The 22868-nt window shown below is 36.9% G+C and overlaps 1 protein-coding gene across 3 annotated transcripts in view; it reads right to left on the reverse strand.

The window, feature by feature from the left end:
- The window catches only part of opcml (opioid binding protein/cell adhesion molecule-like), a 241499-nt gene that overhangs the window by 211125 nt on the left and 7506 nt on the right, over nucleotides 1-22868 (reverse strand). For 2 of the 3 annotated variants that reach the window (XM_008332465.3, XM_025065505.1), the window contains one exon: nucleotides 21113-22793. The exons of the other annotated variant lie outside the window; for it this stretch is intronic. In XM_008332465.3, the coding sequence (XP_008330687.2) occupies nucleotides 22482-22793 (312 nt within the window). In that variant the 3' untranslated portion in view covers nucleotides 21113-22481. Of the gene's footprint in view, nucleotides 1-21112; nucleotides 22794-22868 lie in introns of those variants that run through there. 3 annotated transcript variants of the gene reach the window in all.

The following is a 22868-nucleotide window of genomic DNA, read 5'->3' on the forward strand; positions in this document are numbered from 1 at the left end:
TTTTCCAAAACAGGTTAAATTGAAAATCTCACAAGAACACGTCAACTTCACGCAACATTGAATTTCTTCTTTGTAAAAGAAATAGCTATTTCACAACATATCCTTTGTCTTCGTATTGGAGTTTTTTGACTCATATTTTTATTTACCTCAAGGATAAACATAAATTGTGAAGAAAAGGATAATCTCTCCCTCACCAGAATCTTCAAGTCAAGTCAATTTTATTTGTATAGCCCAGATTCACAAATCAAATCAAGATTGAAATTAAACCTAAATATCCTCCTAAAAAAATAGGAAAAATAGGAGTAAACAGTCAATGTCCACATTTAAATCAATGATATAGACTAAGTAACCGGAAGTAACTTGCAAGAGAAATTAAAACCAAAAAATATGTAGCAAGTTTGGTGTTGCTTGTCTACACAGCTCCAACATTTATCAATGACACACTAATAAATAATTTCTATAGCATTTTATACTGGTTATTGCACAAGGTGATTCTATACCCAGTAATTTCAACATCCAAAATGTTAAATTCTAAAACATGGCCAATCTGAGGTTAGCTCTGACACAAGGAGAGGAGATCCCTGCACATGATTTATTTGTGTGCAGTCCTGCTTACTCCTTTTGGAGTATCTTTAACCTTTAGAGACTGAAAGCACAGTCTATCACCATCACTTCCTCACTAGTCTCACTGCATGACACTTATTGTCCTAAGGGCCGGTTTTCTGGAAGTAAAGTGCCGGCTCGTCCAGTTGGAACTAAAATACCTGCGATTGTGGACAACACTTATTAAAATGAACTAAACTGTCAACATTGACAGTTTTCACTTGTTCATTCCTGAACAAGTGTCAGGTCTCGATATTTTTCATATTTTTTATATTAATTACCTAAACAATAGGTGTCTCTTTGGCACATTCAAGGGCATTGTCCGATTATACAGTTAAGTTCGATTGTGTTCGGAGATTTGAATCAACTGCTCTGTTAAAACATAAATACACCAAATGTGTTGCATTTGAAATATGCAGCATTAAAACAAAACTATGGCTCCAGGCCTGAAATGTAGCTGAAGAGTCTCAATGTGGCCTTGGGGTAAAAATACATTATTTGTGAGGTCCCAAAAACACAGCATCGCTGCAAGCAAAAAATTGACTGATGCTACTAATACTGGAGCAGAGTAATACAAATATTTGTAAATCCACCATTGGCAACATGCTGAAAGGTTTTATCCAATCTCTGATCAAAATTGAAATTAAGTTCCCTTCTCTTCAGAAATGCAATATCTTGTTGTTGACATTAATTTAACAGTCTGTACTTCTATAGGCACAGTCTCTTTCCCATCACCTCCAAGGACAGAACGAAGCCAAGTATGGTTCTGAAGATGGCAGAATAATGACTTGAGGCAGACCAGCATTGAAAGCCAAGGCTGAGCTGCACTAAAAATGGGGGATGAGGAAATGGCAGAGGCTGCACAGCTGTTACAGGTATGATTTCTACTTGACGTAAGGAATGAGGACCTGAGTGAACATTAGAGGGAGTCTATCAGTGAGTCACCTGGGACTGGTTGGTTCATGCAAAGAGATTAGAGATATGCTTAAGTGACATTTAAATGGAGACTAATTAATCACTTAAACAAGTAGGAGCACACTACCTGCTGAGTACTATAGTACTGTGTGTTTACATCTTATAACCTAAATGCCAAATAAGTAGTATCTCGATAAAATGGCTGTGACAGAATTCAGGAATTTATGTTGGTTTAAGGAAGGTATTACTTAACATGAAACTGGAGATCCAAAGTAGGAACACCTAAAGTTTGTAAAACAAAAAAAATACTCTTAAAGTCACCTAATCCCAACACTGACATGTAGTATATATTGGGTTAGGAAGTTTCCTTGACATAAAGTAGGCCAAATTTCAAGGGTAAACTAGATGAGAAGACAATTGTGAACATATATCCTTGATTCTCATAAGAGCTTGCAGATGCTTTCAATATTATAATTAATATTTTTGGTACATTTCTGAAATCAGAATTTCATTTAGTTAGATAAAAAGAGCTCCATGTGATATCAGCCTGTACCTGGACTACTATGACACATTATTTATATCACATTTCTGCTTTCCATGTTTGAAAACGTTGCGAGCAGTACAGTGGAACTTCCTTTCCGGCACAATGAGTTACATTTAATTAATGGACTGAATATGTCACAGTATGGATGGTAACAACATATGTAGCCAGAAGTACAAATAGAAGCAGGTAATAATTGTCTAAAACTAACCATTATGTCAAGACTGACAAAGAAAGTGTCCAGAGCACATCGCTGTCTGCAGACTGACTCTTTCATCTACATCCCAGTTCTGCCGTTCTCAATCACTCAGACCTGGGGGATTATTTTCATTTGTTCATCTGTGCATTATTTGTTTTTCTGACAGGCACAGCTTTTCTACTCTGATCAGATAAGTGATGTTACCAAGAATGAATTCATTATTGTCAACGCCGCCAAACCCACGTCTTTTTCAGTTTGCCTTATTAGCATGAACAAAGGCATGATGCATAAGCAGTTTACAGAAAATTAGCATACTGCACTGATATTTGTGCACATATAAAGACAACCATGTCTTTGCAAATCAAATTTCACTAAAATCCCCCCTAGAACATTGGCTGTCGCCCTATAAAATTAGCTGGGGGTTTTTTGTTTGCTTGTTTTTTTGTCGCTCGGTTCAGGAAATAATTTTAACACATCAACCAGTCAGTAGACACTGATTTAACTATTTGTTATAATGTAATGTCTTTTTTTTTTCATTTGTATAACCCTATTCTGCTTTGATGGAATATTCATAACAGAATTTGTTGAAAAAGCAACGTTTCTTCAGTTTGTGGCCAGGCTTTTGTGAACACAATGGTTTTTTTTAGCAGGAGTCCTTCGTTAGTCTGGATATCTGCCCTTGCCCTTTTGTCATTTTAAACCAAATACAGTGACATCTTTCTTGAAATTAGCCTGGAATAATACAAGGTCATCCCTGTACCCTAGAGCGTTTCTTTATTTCTGTCCTTGTGTGCCAGCCTGTCTTCCTGCTTTACCTGCTTGTTCACCTGTCTGCTTGTTAGCTTGATATCTTTATTAAAAAAACATTTTCCTGCATTTGGAATGCCCTCCAATTTTTTATTTTTTTTTGTTATGATCAAAAAACCTTGACAGCTCCACTCGGGGCTCCGTGGGGAAATTTCCTCTGAAATTTGACAAATTCTGCACAAAGTAAGTTTTCTCATTGCTCATTAATCATTTCCTACTGGACCAAACTAAGGTTCTTAGTGTTCGGCAAATGCCACATAACTACATCATATTCCACAGAAAATTTATGTTTAAAAAACAACAGGTATATACCACAATGCAACTCGTATTATTTAGAAAGCAAAAAGCACTATTGAAATATTCACGTGTATGATTTGTATTTTTTGTCAGTTTTTGAAGGATTAGAGCCGCACATTAAAGTTCAGTTTTAATTTAAATGAAGGCAGTTCCACCAACCCAACGACGCATTACTGGTATGATGGGAGGAAAAGGAACAAAAAAGATGATATGTCAAACATGGGAATTAGTGCTTGTTCAACATGCCACATTTGGAACATTGATCTTCCTATAAACTGATAATCCACAGGCTGCCAGATGTGTTAGATGTTTTTCCTTACTCTTCCCTCTTCCTTTATCAGTGTGTTTAAACTGAATGCCCTTCCCGATGAGGTATTGAATCTTCCCGCTACAACGACTTAGACTGGAAACTATACCCTCCGATTATTATACCGTTTGTCAGCGCTAAGCATGATTTTTATAAAAACCAAATATACACCTTTCCAACTAAAGCCCCCAGGGTTACTTTTGATAAAATAACCTGTTCAAAATCACACAGGAACTGCAATGTGTCTGCCAGCACTTCAAGATTAAAGTACTTCACGACAACATTACTGCCCATTCCGAGGTCAGATGCAGCTTACAGATATATGTGGCAACATACGTCAATTATGACGTGACAAGCACAACTGGATGATATTATTGACTACTGACTAAACATAAGCCAATGCTTCCAAAAAAATCGAAAATGTGGCAGCAAAATATAAAAAGGATTACATTTATGTAAACCCTAGTCACAATGAAGAATTCATAACAAGCAAGTCCTCACCAACGTAGTTTCTTGTGTCAAGATGGAATTTTGCAGTTGGTCTGTAAGAAAGTTAAAAGGTGGAAAGTCGGGTATCTGCTGTAAAGCAGATCAATTTCAAGTTAAGCTCAAAGTGAACAATTAGAACTTCCAGTTGCGGGTGAATGGTTTTCTGGCCATCTACCTCTCTATACCAGTGAAGCTGTTCAGTTTTTAAATTTAGGATCTTGGCTGGCATTCTGAAATTGATCTTCTATTTACCTCCTCTCCATCACACACACACACACACACACACACGCGCATCCATGCACGTTCGCACAAAACGGGTTGTTGACGGAAATATCACTCATCCCAATCGTCAATATTTTATTGCAACATACAGAGTGAAAAATACTATCGTTTATTGATAGGTTCAATATAAAAGCAGCTTTTGAGACAAACACAGGGCAAAGACTATGTGAATAAACAATGCTTTATCAAATATAGAGTGAAAACCTGGTCAGAGTACACGTGGTCTTTTACAGCCAGGTAAAAGTGTACGTGAAAAGTTGTGTCTGTGGTTGAAAAGCTCTAATATATGAGACAGTAATAGTGGCTACAAGCTTGTTCCAAAATGTGTTGGATTTCTTGGCAGGCTATTTTATGAGCTATAGGTTGTGGCTCTCGGAGGTTTAATGTCTTTAAGCATGCAGTACAGTCTGTAAATGAGCTCCTGATTCAATTACATCATTTAAACTGGAGTAAATGGAATACAAACTCAGAATAAATCAGCTATCATCTGGTTATAAATTAACTGCTGGTATGGACAACAGCCAGCATTTCTGAAGTTCTGGTGCAGAACATCAAATATCAAGCCTGGGAATACTGTGTTTACTTTGCTATAGACTGCTTTCTCCCAGTATTCAGTCGTTTTCCTTTGCAACAGTTAAACTGATCTTTGTGTTGCTTCTCACTTTTACAAAGCGCGGTTCAAAGCAGTCTCTAGTCATTTGTGACCAATGGTTGAACTCTGAACATTCATCAAAGGGGAGGACATCAAGTTTGTAGATAGGATAACATAGATCAATTTTGAACGCTTTGTTGACTACAAATCAGATACAGTCCTAAGAAAAGCAGACTGTGGCTAAAATGCATTAGCAATTTGCTCGCCCTGTGCCAAGACTTTACCAAGGGTGAGGAATTAAGTTCTGATTGGATAAAACAGTATCTGAAGATGTGTGTGCGTGGCATTATGAGCACCCTCTTCGCTGTGAGGGAAAATAATAATAATAATGGTAATAAGATTCCATAATTTCCCTTTAGGCATCACCATACAGCCTTAAAAATGACCCAGTGAGATTCACTTCTCTGTTGTACAGAGACCATCACAAGCAGAGAAACTGCCAACAAACACCTATAAAGTCCTGTTAGCAAAAAGAATTCCCCAGTAACTGGAGACTGATGAGCGCTTTTGAAGAAACCGTCATCACATTTTTCTACTTCAGGCACAAGGTTACGCACAGAAACTTTATCAGAAATGGCATCCCTTGGGAACTGGAAGACGTGGAGGATTGCGCGATTTATCTATACTACTCTTGGTTGATTTAACATAGCAGGTTAACATCAAAGGTAAATGTCTGTTCACAGCTTGGCCCAGTTTCTCTCCTGGTGTTAGCAGAGATGAGATTTGCATCCCTTGTGTAGAACCATTATAGCTCTTCTCGACCCTCATTGCACAGATGGTTATACACACTTCACTCTCCATTTGACCACAGAATAGGACACTTGAGGGCAATAAGACCAAGACACAAAATTGTAGCCATGGGTGTAGTGGGTATAAAAAGGTAAACACTCCATTCGCTATCACTTTTGGCATGGAGGATTCATCTAGTCTGGTAAGACCACTTCAGAGGGAGAACATTGATTAGCAGGAACAGAAGTCAATAGAGTGCTCTTAGCCCTGTAGATTTAACATGATGCTAAGATGTTTTTATCCAAGTGGCTAATGCTTATGTATACATGGGGACAGTGAATATGGAAAAGAAACCAATCAGAAATCAATATAAGTACAAGTATTTTCATTTGAGTAATTGACAACTGCAGATTCCAGTCACCGATACTTATTTAGGTTTTATTTCAATATGTATGCAATGAACTGGAGAACAGTGTTTTTTGTTAGGCAGAGCTCTTTGGGAAATAGACTGACACGCAGTGTTTACAAGTTCGACCCAAACTACAATGATGACCAAGCAGAAAAATGCTTACAGTCAATTTTACTTTCTATTCATTGACAGACTGCTACTTGAGTCCAAACTGACACGGTAATCAATATATATTAATAAAAGAAAGGACACTAAATTTCCCTGGTGTGTGATGAATAAAGTCTTATCTTATATATATATAAGATAAGACTTTATTCATCACACACCAGGGAAATTTTTTGTTGTATTTATTACACACATCATATGTTTCAATAGAAAAAAAACTGCCTCCAAAGCAAACACTTATACTGAGAAGTAGGGCTGGCCAATTCAATGAAATTTAGTTTCGATTACGATTTTGGCTTCCTACAATTACGAAAACATGATGCATGATGTACATTTTTAGGCATTTCTTTGCTGCGTAAGTATGAAACTGTTGACTTTGTTTCAACACTGATCTTGGATTTCTAGTAAAATTATAAACCCCTGTCTGATATTTTATGGACACACTGATTAAGGGAAATCCTAAAAGGCACATTAAGTAATAAAGACTAAATTAAGTTGTGGCCCTGCCTTATGGCCTGTAAAAAGATCTCGTGTTATCATTCCATTGTAGTCCTTTCTCTGCAGATAATCTCTTTTTTTCTATTCACAGCGATACTTGCCAGTGGCCTGCAATAAAACTCCACTGATGTCTGCATCATCATCTGAATCACCTTCAACTCGCAATGAACTCAAATCACAGAAAGACGGTGTTTTAAGCGATACTGGGTAAGAGGGAACGAGCAAAATAGACTCTGGGACTCAGGGATACCTGGATCAACTAAGAATAGCTATTAGATTCATTGAAGCTAAATCTCACGTACTACAGTGTAATATTGTCTTTGTCTACCTCCTTGCCTTCACTTTCCGCGGATCGCCTGTAGCATTAGTGCAGTTCATGGTTCATTTGTTGCCACTCTGAAATCCCATAGCTTTTGGCAGCAAGTGGGAGAGTGCGGCTGATCATAAATTGAATGGGTTCTCACAGAATTGTGGTTGCTTTGGATTGTGATCAGCCATTCAAAAGATTCACTCTGCCTTATTCTGTTGCTCCTGCAGACAGAGGAGGTATATGGGGATCAGCAGATTTGTAAAAACAAAACAAACAAAAAACAACAAAAACATCAGGTGACACCAACTGAATGCAAATGATCTCTGCTTAATTTGCAGACATCATATTCATCAAGTTTGTCTCCACATTAGAAAAATACACTAATCTGGGCCAAAATCTAAACAGTTTGCAATAACAAGTATAAATAATAATAAGTTAACAACTGTGGAAACAAAAACATCAGCTCTTTCCAGTTTATATTCCCTAGTATTATAATGCCATATAAAAACTTAAAATATAATACAACTAACCTCAAATCCTGAACCAAATGTGTTCTGGGGGAAAAAAATATGGGAAAGCAGCACCATTGTCCTACTTTTAAACTTGAAAGTTTTCCCTGCCAGATAAGTGTGTCCCTCAACAATTCTGTGCAGCAATTTTTGTCTGTCTAAATACAGAGATAATTGCCCTCATTAGGGTCATTAATTCAGTGAGTCATTAAAGGTGAAACACTTCTAAATAATGATGTGGAGGAGAGTGCCCCAACATCAACAATAAGACGGAAGACTTGACAATAAAAGTGCACCTGAAGATTACTACTGCTGATTATTGAAGCAGAGATTTTCTATCCTATCAACATTTTATTGAAACATTTGACATGCTGTAATGTACTTAGTAATGTGTCTGCAACACCCCCTGAAAATGGTATCATAATCTTCTGCAGCGCTAAACAAGGCAGAGCCTCTTCAATATCAGTTGTGTACATGTATTTTTTGTTGTTGTTTACTACTAACATTGCACACCTCATAGCCCTGCCTCATTGGGTGACCACAGGGCTTTAGGTTGCCTGATTACGGGGGTACATTGACAATTCAATTGACTGAATGACTATTGTGGCACAACCAATCACATTTCTGTAACTATCTGTACAGAATTGCGTCTAGATCTAGATCTGTTGTGCCTCAACTTGTTCTAAAACAATAGGATAAATACAACTGCCGTGAGAACAGCTTGGATGATGTATTTCTTTTAATTATCTTTGCCAACATTTGCCCACTGACCTCTGTTTCCATGCACGCTTACCTTAAACCACTTGGGATTTATTTTTTTCACATGGATAAACAGGCATTCTATTTTAGCATTTTCACTAATAAATGTCTAACAGATGAGTAAGAAAAAAGCTGAGATGCACTAATAGCAAATAGTTCTATAGTTCATTGCAGGGCAACATTCACATACTCATGCAATACGTATGGTCAATCTGGAGTGTCCAATTAACCTAAACCTGCATGTTTTCACAGTAGAGTGTGGGAGGAAACCAGAGAGCCTGGAGAAACCCATGCACACTCGAGAAAAACATGTAATCATCATAGGGAAAGTTGATACAGAAATCAACCTTTTGGAGCTATTATAACCACTGCCGAACCTACATGTTGATAGTATTAAATAAATATATAAAAATAATTTGACTCTGCAAATTCAAAAGGGGACTCGTGTCAAAATAGAATCCCGCAAGTCATACATTAAAAAAACATAACAGTCAGCAATAAGGTTCCAGTACAGGTTCAACATAGGACATAATTGTCTTTGCCTACTCAATAAAGTTTGTGGCCAGTGTCGATAGTGAGTGCGTGCAGGGAACAAACTGTGTAGAAAGGTTGTTTGAGGGGATCCACACGTAATTAGATAACCAGTGAAAAGTCACACAAAACCCCAAACTAGTGGTTATTAATTTGACTACAGAACAGAAGCAGATGGAGCGGGTAATTGTAAAGAGTCAGTGAGCAGACAGCTCAGTGTTTAATAAAATTAAATGTGACTTTTATCCCAAAGGTAATAAATCTTATCTGATTCAAATACATTTCTGTTTCATAGATCCTTCTGTGATGTTGCATGTCCTTGATTATGATCCAGCAGTTTTTCATTTTCCTGACAAAAGTTATAATGGATGAGGTACAAACTGGAATTTTAATATGTAAACAGATGACATATTATGAGAAATATTGCAAAAAAGGCATGTGTTTTCTAAATTTTATTAAAATTATTAAAACTAAAGACTATAAATAAAAGTAAAGTCACATGATACACAAACAACCTCCACCTCAAATATTGCAGGTAAATGTTGCTGCCTCTCCCATAAGACATAATCCAGGACAGTTCAAGACACATAAATTGTTAAAGCCTTGTTTTTTAATTTTCAAAGAAAATACGTAATGCATCTGTTCTATTGATGTGTGTGCAGGCATCCCATAATACAACTATATGGAGAATATGAAATATATTGCATATATCTACAGTATAATTATAACTGGTTGCCCCTAGTTTCTCATACAACTGGACAACGAGCAAGACGGTCACAAATGAGGTGAAAAGAATAAAAAAGAAGGCATGTGAAAGGATTGTCTGGTTTTAATATGAGACGTGGCCAATGAACTGTACTGAGTAATTCACTTGATGCGTCCCAGAAGGTACAGAGACTTCAGAAGGACAGCGAGTCTTCTTGAAGACGTAGACATCAAACAGTTCAGAGCAGCAGACCTTTCTGAATTAACATTCAAGGCCTAGTAACATCAAACTTTTAGTATGCTAAACATTTTCCTCACGTTGCACTGAGGAGAATCCAATAGTCTGTATCTCACTGCAGGATTTATTTAAAGTGAGAGCTTTGAAAGCATTGTTAGAAATCCTGACTTTTTCCAATTACTACTTGGCCGAGAGGACTAGATGAACATCGGAAGGGAGTTCTATGAGTTAATAGAAAAACTGCAACTTAATATAAACCCCTCTCGGAAATCACAAGGAGCAAACTACAAAGTTCTAAACTGCATTCCAAAAATATATACATTGATTTTATTTGAATTAAACTACCATCCAGCCAAGACAGAGACTCAATCTGAAGAAACTTCAAAAACAAAGGTCAAAACACTTGTTCTGACTTCCACGTGGGTTACATCATGAAAGTGTTTTATTTGAGTCATTGGTGTTCTTGTAACAAAACAGATGATTACAGGATGATTATTAGAAATATACTATCACAACATGATATGAGCAATGTTATTATATTTATATTTAATGTAAAGTTTGTTTCACTTTGTAAAATACCAACTATTCCACTCACCAATCTTAATGATAACATTGGATAAGCTCTTCTACAAACTGGCCTGGTAGTAGTCAGTATAGTTAGTCAACAATGTAACACAAACTATAGTCCACCTGTTAAAAAGTAAATAATTTTAAGCCTTCAGTTTTGTTGATTTTTGAGAGCAAATCTGTTGGCTTTTGTCAGTAAAGGAACAGGTCATGCACACAGCGCAGTCAGCCCTCAAAAAAATAAAATAAAAAATAAAAAAAGACTTCAGATCATTGAATAAAATGAGTTTACATGTAACTTGGGGATAGAACACTGTTCCAACAATTTTATTTGTCTCTTAAGCATGGCAAGCAGCTTGAAACATTCTTAATGTGCCCTGCCTGAGTAGTTTTTGGACAGAATGGAACACAGCAATAAAGGTGATGAGAAGTATTTTGTGATGAGCGAGGTGTATGAATTCACAGCACCAAGACCAGAAAAAAAAGAAAACAACTACAATCAGCCGGGCTACAGGTGCATTATTTAAAAGGCTCTCTAAAGAAAGGTACCCAGGTCCCATGGTGACCTATCAGCAAGCAAACTGGGCTACAAATGAACACAGCAGCAGCACATTGATAAAACATGCTAATAAGATCTTTGTTCTTTACAAAAGGAGAATAATGGGAAATCTTGGCTGATCAGATAAATAAAAGCCAACAAACCTAATTAGAGTTGGCTTTTATGATGGATGAAAGACACTCACTCTAATGGTTTGCTAATACGATACACAACAGTCCCTTGGCACAACAATGGTCCAATTAGGGAGACTGTTGGGATGTGACCCATTTGTATTAAACATCTGCAGCCTTTCACTGGCAGTGTAATTTACGGATGCTTGAAGTGCTCAAGTAGTGACAGTTAAAGTAATGGCAGGTAAAAGGAATAATACTGTGGTTAAGTGTTTGGCATCATAGGCAGTCACTGTGCATGTTCTGGATTAAGGTGTGTATTGGTAATGGACGATTCAAGAGTAAAAGGAAAACAAAATGACACCTTTTTATCATCTATTGGTCTTTAATAATAAGGGATGTAACGTTGTGTCGTGAACTGTTTAAAAATCAATAGGACCATTTGCATCAGTTGAAATAAAAAAAATAAGTCGGGAGTAGGTTGCATTATCAGTTGGGGTCAGCGGTCATACCATGAGACTACACACTCTAGTACAGTAGGTGGCGGTATGCGCCTGACAACGTTGGTATTGACCCGCTTGGAAACCAGGACGTCAAGTCCAGACGTTCCCTAAGTCACATTCAGGTGTTCAAACAGAAGGTGGGAAGAACTTCTTCCAGATACAAACAGTGTTTGACAGTGTTTCTGTAAAGAAAGGAACCAGACCAGACCAGTTTGACTTTTAATAAGAGGAGATAAATTGTGATGTGCACTGTTTCTGTAAAGAAATGAACATTTTTTATGTATTCTGAAATTTAAGATTACAATTTCTGTTTATGAGGTACACAAGACCATTTTGGTTGGTAATGGTATTTTGCCTAGGTCCTACAACTAAAGGATCATTGTATTTGGTCATAATTTATCTGGAGCTCATTTTGTTTAAAATAATGTGATAAAATCATATTGTGAAAAAAAATGTGTATTGTTACATCCCTGTTAGGAGTTGGTGTCCCATCCAGAATTGGTAAAAAGAGAAGAAATGGTACTGCATTTACTTTTTTTTTTCTAGGTTTCTATTCTTACACCTAAGTTGTGCGTTTATCAAGAGAGTGTTTACTGAGGTTAACATAAAAAAAAACTTTCAGGCCAATGCATTATTAAAATCAACACTTGGTAAATGAGTATTACTTCTGAAGATTTGTTAATGTTACATAAACAATTGAACCACTGATGTCAAATACTTGATGTGTGAGAAGACATGCATGCAGGTTAGATTCAGGTTTGATTTAATCTAAATGTTGAAACTGGCTGCATAGCTAGAACCAATTACTATGAAGAAAGATAATTTACCAACTTGTGCATGTTAAGTGAAATATTATTCCAAAGTTTCCTTATTTGATGTTTTTTAAGTTTGGTGTTGACAACAGGAAACAATCTGAATGGTAGGAAATCTCATAGGAAGAATTCCTTTAATAAAACTCTGATGTGACAGCTTGCTGGCAGTAGCCACATGTTCCAAATATATCAACATGTGAATAAGTAAAAAAAAGTATTCTTGGCAAATGTCCTTGGGTTTTCTATGAATACATGTCCCATCAACAAATATGTTCACAAAGTAAGAAGGAATGATTGAGATGGACTGAAACCTGATTTACCAGCGAAGTGTCTATTAAATTTTTTAAGTCTTATCTATCAAACTATTCTTACCACAGTGCAGTGGCATCCATCTAAAGCATCCATCTGAAAAACATCTGATGTGACGGTGCTGCAGTATAGTTTAATACAGTAGCACTGTCAGAAAAATACTAAGGAAATTCCACAAACTTCATGAATAGTTAGTCGGCCTTTTTAGTTTCTTAGGCAAGAAACTTTTACATCAACCACAACATTTAGCCACAAACAGTATTATCTACCCCATATAACATCTAAACACCTGCACAAAATACATACAGACACAAAGAACTTGTGTGTCTGTGTATAAAGTTCAATGTGGCAAAGCTGCTACACTCCCCTGAGCATATGCTGCTGTGTTGTTTACTGAATGTGGTCTTGAAACCATCTGCTGATGTTAACTGCACAGACACAACGCAAGGACACGTGGGACTGCAGTGTACACTGGCTGACCTACCGGTAACACGACCTTTACCTTAAAGCACCCTGACGCACCAAGGGTGCGTGGGTGGTTTTTTTTGTTTTTTTTTTTATTGAAGATTTTTATTTTCAGGATAATGTCTCTTTGCATTAGATACTAGAGACTCAAATGAGGGCAGACACATGTTGGAACTCCCTTTGCTGAAAACCGCCCATGTTGCTGTCTTGTTTCGCAAGATTAAACTCCATCAGTAGAACTCAATCTTGAAGACGTCATTAAGATCCGACTCAAACATGCAGAAAGTGATATGCAAAGTCTCTCTTGCGAGACAATGTCAAGAACACGTGGTGTAAATCTGCTCTAAATGGTATAGCAGAGCCTCAGCTCAAGCTGTATTATACGACACATCACATCATTATAGCTGTTCTATTACTCATAGTCAGCACAGGGGTGAGTTAAATAATGGGACACAGGAGGACAAGCATATCTCTAAGTGTTCCTGCCATCTGGAATTTCTGTGACACTGTTATATACTCGATGTGCACACGCCATTTTATCACACCATTTAACAGACAGCTCCTGCCCACACTGCTGTATAGATATGAGTGTTAATTTTTGGCCAAATGGAAATATTAAGGACTACTTTTTTTTTCACGATATGTAAATGACTGAAATGACAGATAAATTACCAAAGAGCTTAAACTAAACCGAAGTTTTTTATTATTATTATTATTTAATTTGTGACCCTGTGGGTGTAAAACTGTCCAACCCTAACATTTCCCAACATACTGTATCTCGTTTTGACTTAAGGAACGTTACTGTCATTCCAACCTAGACAGACTGCACATCTGGACGATATTTCAATACAACTGCTCAACCGTGCAACAGGCTCAGGGTGCCATAAATAAATATAAACAGGAAATAACATGGAAATGTTATCTAAATAAACAGTAAAACAAAATTTCTAAGTAGGAAGACAAAACTATGAATATACTTAGTTACTGCAAAACACCATGGATATTGCAGTATGGTAACGTAAATTTTAAAGGACCAAAATCGGAAAATTGTTTTAATGCATATTATAATATACTTTTATTGTAATTATTTCTATACGTGTCTTAATTTATATTTGGAAGCCCATAACTCTGAAGTACACCATATGTAGAGGCTATGTGTAACACCAATAATTATTTAATTATCATTTCACACAAAAAATGTTTGAGAACTACTGTAGTCAAGAGGCCCTGACAGACACAGGGGCCTTTACATATTATATTTTAATTGATATCAAATTTTATATATATTATATATAATATATATTTATAATGACATATTTTTACTGTATTTTGCACATTCATCAGTCTGTAAAAACTCTACACTGTGTCAGGAACTGTAAGCCAACTTATTAGGGGATTCTAATACCACCTGCTCAAGAATAATTTGCTTCGATCATTATTTTGCATTCTTTGTTGAAAATAAATCTTTTAAATGTCAAGATTTTCAGCACGCCATAAGTTTTGCTATATTTCCAGAAACGTGTTCAGCCTATGATTTTCTACATTTTTTCATATTCTCTTTTTCAATGCATTCCTCCATATGCCAGCTTTGGAAAAATATCAGCAAGGATTTCTGCTCCTCTTTTTTCTTTGCCCGTTGGGAGTCTTGCTTGAATTGAGAGCAGATGGACTGCAACCCCTTTGCGTGGCTGAGGTTGGACTTGAGAGCTTCTGATGATTCTCCCCCTGGTTGGAGTAAGCCTAAAGAAATATTTGTGACCTGCCACATCTTCTGGAAAGCAGATGGGGACTGGCTGGTAAGCTTTAGGGAGACGTTGGGGCTTTGTCTATTTTTGTGATAAAAGCTTGGGCAGTTAAGCCTAAAGCAAAAGTGGTCAGGTTAATAAACACTATGATAATACAAATATACTATATGGTTTCAAACAAATAAGTAATCGCTCAATGTGCAAAAAATTTAAATTTATGTTGTTTATAGGCACATTTTTTTATATAAAAAGCTAAATTTACCAGAGCTTACCAAAGTTTAATTTACACCTTTTTTACATGATTATAGATGAGAAAAAGACATGAAAAGAATATGTCAATTTTCCTTTTTCACACTCTCAGAAAGCTTCTGGAAAGTAAATGGCAATAACTTATGTTTTAGAAATACAGTGCCAGCATTAAAATTCCAAACCCACAATTAATCTCTGTACTGTCAAATGAACCTTATATTTATTAAACTTGCGAGCACAATCTGACATTTCAACTAAAATAACTTTCATTCACTTGATGCTGAAATAGAGTTTCAAAAACTCAGCTACTCCGACTTCCTACTTTGCCTACAGTAATAGACTTCTCGTTGACCTTTTCAAAAGGTCAATGTTTGGAGGGTCAGAGTAACAATGATTTAAATATTAGTGCAGTGCTTGATGGCAACATGCCAGGAGTGGTGCCCCCACCTGGTTGGGTGCCACCACTCTCCCCAGGAACTCACTCCCCCACTAGGGCAGTCATTACAGATTAATCCAGTATTTTTTACAGGACACCATTAAAGTATTACATTTTTAGATGCTATTTCTTTTTCCTTAGAAAATGAACTCAGAAAAACAGGTTTTTATTTTTAATCTCCTCAGCACCAAATTTTTATAACTAGTTTCAGTGTGATAAAATAAAGAAGAAGGTAACACAGCCCACTACTTACAATGCCTTGTGATTCTTTTTTGTGTGTAATCAATTCGAATTATCATGTATTTGAATCGTTTTTATACTGATTTATGTGTCGTTACATCTTTACAGACAAATATATGACCTGCTTTTGTTTTTTTATTTTCATGACATAGTATGATAATTGATAATATATCAATTTGATGCCAATTCTTTCATAGAAAACTATCTACATGGTCGGTTTCATTTGCACATAAACTGTGACTTTCAGGTCCAGAAGGAAATGAAATGGTGTGGTCTATTAAGTTTACCCTCACATAACATTTTCACCATGTCCGAGAAACAAAATTTTAGCCATAGTCAAAAAAGTTTTGTATTCTGAACTAATAAATGCAAGATGTTCTCCTAAATTGAAATGGTTAGGAGAGTGGTATTTACAGCAACGTAGTCTCACCTGTAGTTCACCTACAACACTATCATTTTTATTTTTTCTGTTTGTTAGAATTAAGAACATATAATTTGTCCACTGGATTTTCCAAAATGCATATACATAGCTTGAGATGGTCATTTGTATTAATACAATTATGGCCAAAAATTTCAGGTTTTTCTTATGGATCCATAAGCCTAATCTAGCGCATAAATACTTAACTTCCACATCATCCTGTTCACACAGCTGTTGCAGCACCTGTAGCCCAGTTATGTCATGAAGGATGTGAGAATAGAGATGATGCTGCTGCCGCTGCCCATGGCTTTTCTTTATACGACATGCCGTAAATAAAGATGCAGATGGTACAGCATGTGTGATGTAAACAGTTATTAAAAGATGAGTGACAGTCAATTAGCATAGCGCTGTTGTCATGTCTGCTGTGAGGACATATATAAACAAAGAATAGCAAATACAAAACGACCTAGTGCAAGTTCACCAATGCGACTATGTCAGGATGTTGGCTGCAGGCACTGGACATTTAAACACCTGCTAACTGATGATGGGGCATGAACTGCCGTAGAGTGAACATTTTCTAGTAAATATGTCGTATTTCATATGACGTTATAATTACTAGAGTCATGGTTTATATTGCAAACTTGATATCCTTTTGATACTGAAGTTTCAGCTATATTAAGTGTGTAGGTACAGTATAAGTATCAGATAAAAAAAAAGAATCAAGGCATTTATTCTATTCGCATCCACCTTCATTTGTTTCCTTTTAAATAAGACCCATTTTATAATGTATTATGTATAAAAGAGAGTAAAAAGGCTTTAAAGCATTAAGGAACTGTTCGGTTCCTATAATTCATGTGTGCTATTTAGAGGTGCACAGGAAGAGTGACAAATGGTTTTTGCCACCGTCTTAATTATGAACAACTGGCATTCATTATGACACGTCAAAGATAATTATGAATAACTGACTTCACTAATCATCCTGTATACTTCATTGTCTATTATTGCATAAGGTCATCAACTGGAGCAAAACGAAAATGATAGTATATCATTATGTTCCTGATTCCTTTTCTATAATGAGACAACAGGCAAATTCAGTACCGGGTTAGCACACTGTCACAAAAGGTATTGACTTTCTGTTTAAAAAAAAACAATACATAATATATAGAGTTGAATTTGCAAAAGCATGGGCAAAAGGCAGAGCATGAATTGCCACTGAAGAACAACATTTAAATCAAAAATAAAATGGGCAAATATGCCATAATTTAGCTTTGAAAAGTTTGTGTAGTTTAAAATGAACTCCTGCGTTTGGATTTATTTTGTAAGTGTTATCAACTTTTACTGCCTGATAGTAGGTAAAGTACAAACGTCAAAATGTACTGTGCTCAGAGGTTTTTCTTTAAGAAACTTTCCTCAGATGTGCTCACAGGTAATAATCCCAGACATTGCTAATGGACTGCACAGATGGCTCTTTAAAAGCACCTAGAAAGTAACCAATTAAAAAGACAAAGGATGTGAACACTATATTTCCAAGTGGGAGGGGCAGGCAGGATAATTCTTTGAAAATCACCATCACACTCTGTCATCACAAAGAAAAGAAGAAATTGTCACAGTCAAAGGAGGATATTTGTTCTAGCCAATGTTCCCACATGGCAAATCAGCATTGAGGATAGATTTTTCACCTAACCGTTCAAAGCAACCTCCTGCTGAGACTAATGTACCATGGTCAACAGTTCCCACAGTCTGTCCACCCCTCTCTCTCCTGAGATGGGCAAATTGCCTTATGCTGCATTACACAGTAGTGTTTGGAAAGAAAGAAGCTCTTATTTCCTTTTTTCTTTGCAAATCAATTTGATCCAACCGCACATACGCCGTCATCCCTCAAAACAGACAAACAAGGTCAATACAAATGATTCACTTCTGTCTGCCATCCAGGCAACTACCAACTGAAGAATAATATGGTGAGGCAAGATGCCCTGATAGCAGGTAGAGGTGTTGTATCATCCAGCTGAGTTATATTAGATTTATATATATCAACAATATATATCATTAAGTCAAGGTTGAAACAAATTATTTTATTGATAAAAATCTAAAAAACTAAAAACCTCAAAGGCACTGACCAATTACTGAACCTATCGACACCACAAGACTGGTAGATTCACTCCGACCTCGCTTGGATTTAAGCTACAAAAAGCAAAAAGATCACCAAGGAAAATCAACAGCAGCTCAAGTGTTCCTTATCTCAGCGACTTCTTTCTGACCATTTTACTGTATAACTGACTTTGCTGACTGGAAACTCCCATTAATCTAAATATGACATTGAAATGTGTAAGAACGACTAACACCAATGGTCAATACAGTGTTACATCAAAAACTTCCATGTGGTCTGATTGGGTTAGGTTTCTAGTACGCTCTGTGTTGTTTATTGTATATGAGCAGTTTACAAATCTCCAGTTCAAGTTGAAAAGGGTTGTGGGGCAGGAAAAATGTCAAAAGGCAAAGATGAAAAGCCCACTTTGTCATTTAAATGGGACTGTTTGTGGAGAATGTGACAAAGCTTCTGTCTCTGGTGTGAGAAATACAAGGCCAAACACCTGGCAGACTATGTTTCCTGTGGGAGAAATATTGCTTTGTGTGGAAAATCCGAGATAAAAAGGTAGACAGAGCTCAACTGCACAACATAAAGCAAATGTCCCACAGAAACTATTAAAGTGATAAAGACAGATTTAACCTTTGCTGAAGAGACCACCTGAGCTAAACTTTTAACAACAGCTAACCTCAGTGTCTGTGTGTTTTGACCCTGTATCAGACAGGCATCCAAAAGCAAAAACTAAAGACAAACTACTTTCAGTAATAGCTATATATAATTCTTCGAGAAATTAAGTTGCCACCATTATTGTAATATATAACCACAAATGTAGAGAAAATCCAAACTGAAATCCAGTGGAAGTCCCCTTGATCTGGAGAGATTTACAACAGCAACACATCAACTGCACTGTAATCTCTTTACATAAAACTACCCAGATATAGACCTCCATATATTTCTCTCTTCTTCTGCACTGAGTACAGATGCTGCTACAGTTTTGTTTGTTTTTTTTTTCCTCTTTTTGCTGCAATGTAGGGTTGACCAGCTGTGATTTAATGATTTAATGATTAATGCAGTAACAGTGTGAACAATTACATGTAAATGCACAGGGCCATCTTACAAGGATCACAACAGTATAAGTACCTGTTTACCACCAATTTTCAGAGAAAACAGAGAAAAGAAAACAAATACTACAATTTCAATCAAGTAACAAAAGTTATTGTACTGAGACTACACATGGAACTAAACTGTTAAATGAAACATAAATAAGGCTGGAAGAATGAATTATAGATCATTTTTGGATAACTTGTTTCTTAAACTGTTAAAGAGAGCAGTTTCATTTTAGACAATGCTGTAACAGATTGTTTATTAAAAACAGGCACTTCAAGTCAACTCTTACTTTCCTTTCTAATTTATATGTACACTGAATTGCTTTGCCCTATTTTGAATTAAAGTGTGCAGTAGCACATTCAAGACAATGAAAAAGAAGAGGCATGAAAAAAAAAGTTACAATCCATGTTAATCTGCGGGGCAATGCAAGTTCTCTTGCATACACAATAGAACTGTCAGTGTAGCATCACAGACTGTACTCTGAGACTGAACACCATTTTGAGCACTTTACCACAGGCCTACTCACATTTGGAAGATTTCCAGAATTATAAGAACGTACAGAACTGGCACTTTCAGCAAGATGTGCAAAATAGAAAATCACCATCTATAAGACACAAAAGCCCCCAGGTCCAAAACAAGCCTTGCATATCTGTGCTACAGACCACAGCCTCCCAGCCACACTGACAGCAAGCCTGTGGAAACAGTGGAGAAAACCAGTCTCAAGTTTGATCAGCATTTGAAGAAGTTAGCAGTGTGGTTATGTGGCAAGACTGCAACCACAGCTGATTTGATTTCTACCCTGACAGCGCCTCCTATCAGACAGCAGGGCCACTGACCAGGGAATCAAGACAATGAGAAAGAACTATACTAGGTCAGACAATCCACTACAGCACTGCAGAGCTAATGCTGCTCAATTTCCCTTACTGGTGGTGACTGCAGCCAAGCTTCTCTGTATGCCTTACACAAGTGTGGACAGTGAGAGATTTTGTGATGCAGCATCACTGAGAAGAAAAGGAAAGGAAAAGCTTGTCTTCCAAGGAGATTAAGATGAGTTTTTGAGGTCATGCTGTTTTGTTTTCATGTATATATTTTGACCGGCAGTATGTAAAGAAAAACAAGACGTGACGATGCAAAATCATGGCTTAAAAGGCTTTGGCTTTGATCCTTTGAAGGGTGAATCATTGAAATTGCTTTTATTAATAGGATTCATAAGGTTTAAGAGGGTTGATGCACAACTAAAAAGAAACAAAAGTAAATACAATGAGGTAATAATATCACATAATGCCAACTGCTCTTCTGTCTACAGAAGAAAAACAATTGCACTGCACAGAAAACAGCAAAAAGAACAGGAAAATAAAGACCACAACTCCTGAAAAGAGCAGTGATGCAACAATACTGATGCCAAAATACATTCTACATTTCTGAAGAAGTTTTTTTTTTTTTTTTTACCAACTGTAGTGTTACAATAAGGAGTAAAGGTAGTGATGTCAACCCCTGTATCCTTGGCAACACAGTATGCCGATCCTGGCTTGGTAATTCCCATGACCAAGACTGAGTTGAATGATTTTATGAATGAGAAAGATGAGCAGATCAACTTTCTGGAACATGAAAACTTAACCATGGTGAAGCAGGTAGTGGAGCTGAGGAAGCAGATATCCGCCACAACTGAGAAGAGAGCAGGCCTCACTGTCAGCTTGTCCAGTCTATCAAAGGAGGAGTGGGATTCCAACAAAAAGCTACAGGCTCTACAGGAGCCCCTCAAGTTTGAGACAGAGAAGATGGAGGAGGTCCAGTTCTGTTTGGTAAGACAAGTGGAGGAGACAGCCCTGCTCCGAAATGCACTGGTTCAGACAGAAAAGGCCTTGGAGTATTCAAAACACCAGTGGGAGGTTGAGAGGGCCTGTCTGCTGGAGGAACAAACACAGGAAAAGGCCAGCCTCGAGGCAGCACTGCAACAAACAAAGAGGGAGAAGGAACTGGAGAGATTCCAGTGGGAGCAGGAAAAGATTTCCATCCTGGAGTCTCTCAGGAGCACCTCTCAGGCACTGGACGCGCAGAAAAAGGAGACCAACAAACACAGAGGTGAACTCACCAGCAGAATACAGACACTTGAGACCCAACTGAAGCCATTCCAGAAAAAAAACAAGATGCCCGTTTGGAGACGATTGTTCTGGCTCTTCAGAAACAAATCTTATACTGAGCTCTCAAATAATACCTGAAAACCCTGTCCTCCCACGTTGACCGCTGTTCTTAAATATTTAATTCTAGTCAAGCACAGCCCTTATTAATCTGATGTCAATATTGTTAATAAAGACTTACAAGAAAAATAATATTGACTGTTGGGCTTCTTGTGTGTCAGCTTTAGAAGAATGGTTTTGGGAAATCTGTGTTTCTGTACATTGATGTATTTATAGTTTCTGACCAAGTGCCTATTGGTCAGTTCAGCTACAGATTATTTACAATATGTAATCCTAAACAGTGCATTACTCTCTATTTTAAACTAAATAGGATTGTACAGTATATTATAAATAAATAACACGCCTGGCATTAAAGCCTAGACCACTAAATTTTTAATGACTCCAAAGGGCATTAATACAGCTTGGCTACAGTTGTCGTCGAATAATGAAAATAAATTATTTTTGATAACAAAGCAGTGACTTTAAAATTTGAGGGGTTTAATTTGTATTAAACTTAATTTCACCACCTAATAAAAGAGTTGAAATCGATACAAACTTTGTCATTGTTGGTCACTGAGAAACTGCTGGACAGATATTGATTAAATGCCCTTCAAAACAAACGCTTGCAGGTTTCTTTGACTCGGTCCTTGATGTGATCACATTATCAGCCACAGGCCTAATACTCTATAGCATCAACTTATCATATTGTAAGTTTCACTATCATTTGTTTTGTATTATCCAAGAGCACACAGTTTATTTCCCACTCTGCTTCCAACCTCTGTTAGAAGCAGCGTTAGGATTGAAAGCATTTGTATGGATTTTAGATAGAACAGAGTCTGCCATGTTGAGGTTCAGGGTTTGTCGGTCCATTTGAGCAAACAAGGCATCGGTTGGAGAAACACAACCCTTTGATCTGGTTAGGTTCAGACTTCTTTCCTTTTGCTGTGTGTCTTCTAGGTTTTTACCGTTTGTCCAAAGTACATGAGGTGTGAGGTGTGTTGTAACAAACTGCGGTGCTAGTGTCTGCTCAGTTTGCTGGAAAGATTTCTGCCCAGGTGAAGGTTCCTGGCAGCAAAATACATTACATTGTTATCCAATATATACATTTAAGTTTCACATGAATCACATGAAAATGTCACA

Source organism: Cynoglossus semilaevis, chromosome 19 (genome assembly GCF_000523025.1).
Source record: "Cynoglossus semilaevis isolate Cse_v1.0 chromosome 19, Cse_v1.0, whole genome shotgun sequence".
In the NCBI taxonomy this organism is placed as follows: Eukaryota; Metazoa; Chordata; class Actinopteri; order Pleuronectiformes; family Cynoglossidae; genus Cynoglossus; species Cynoglossus semilaevis.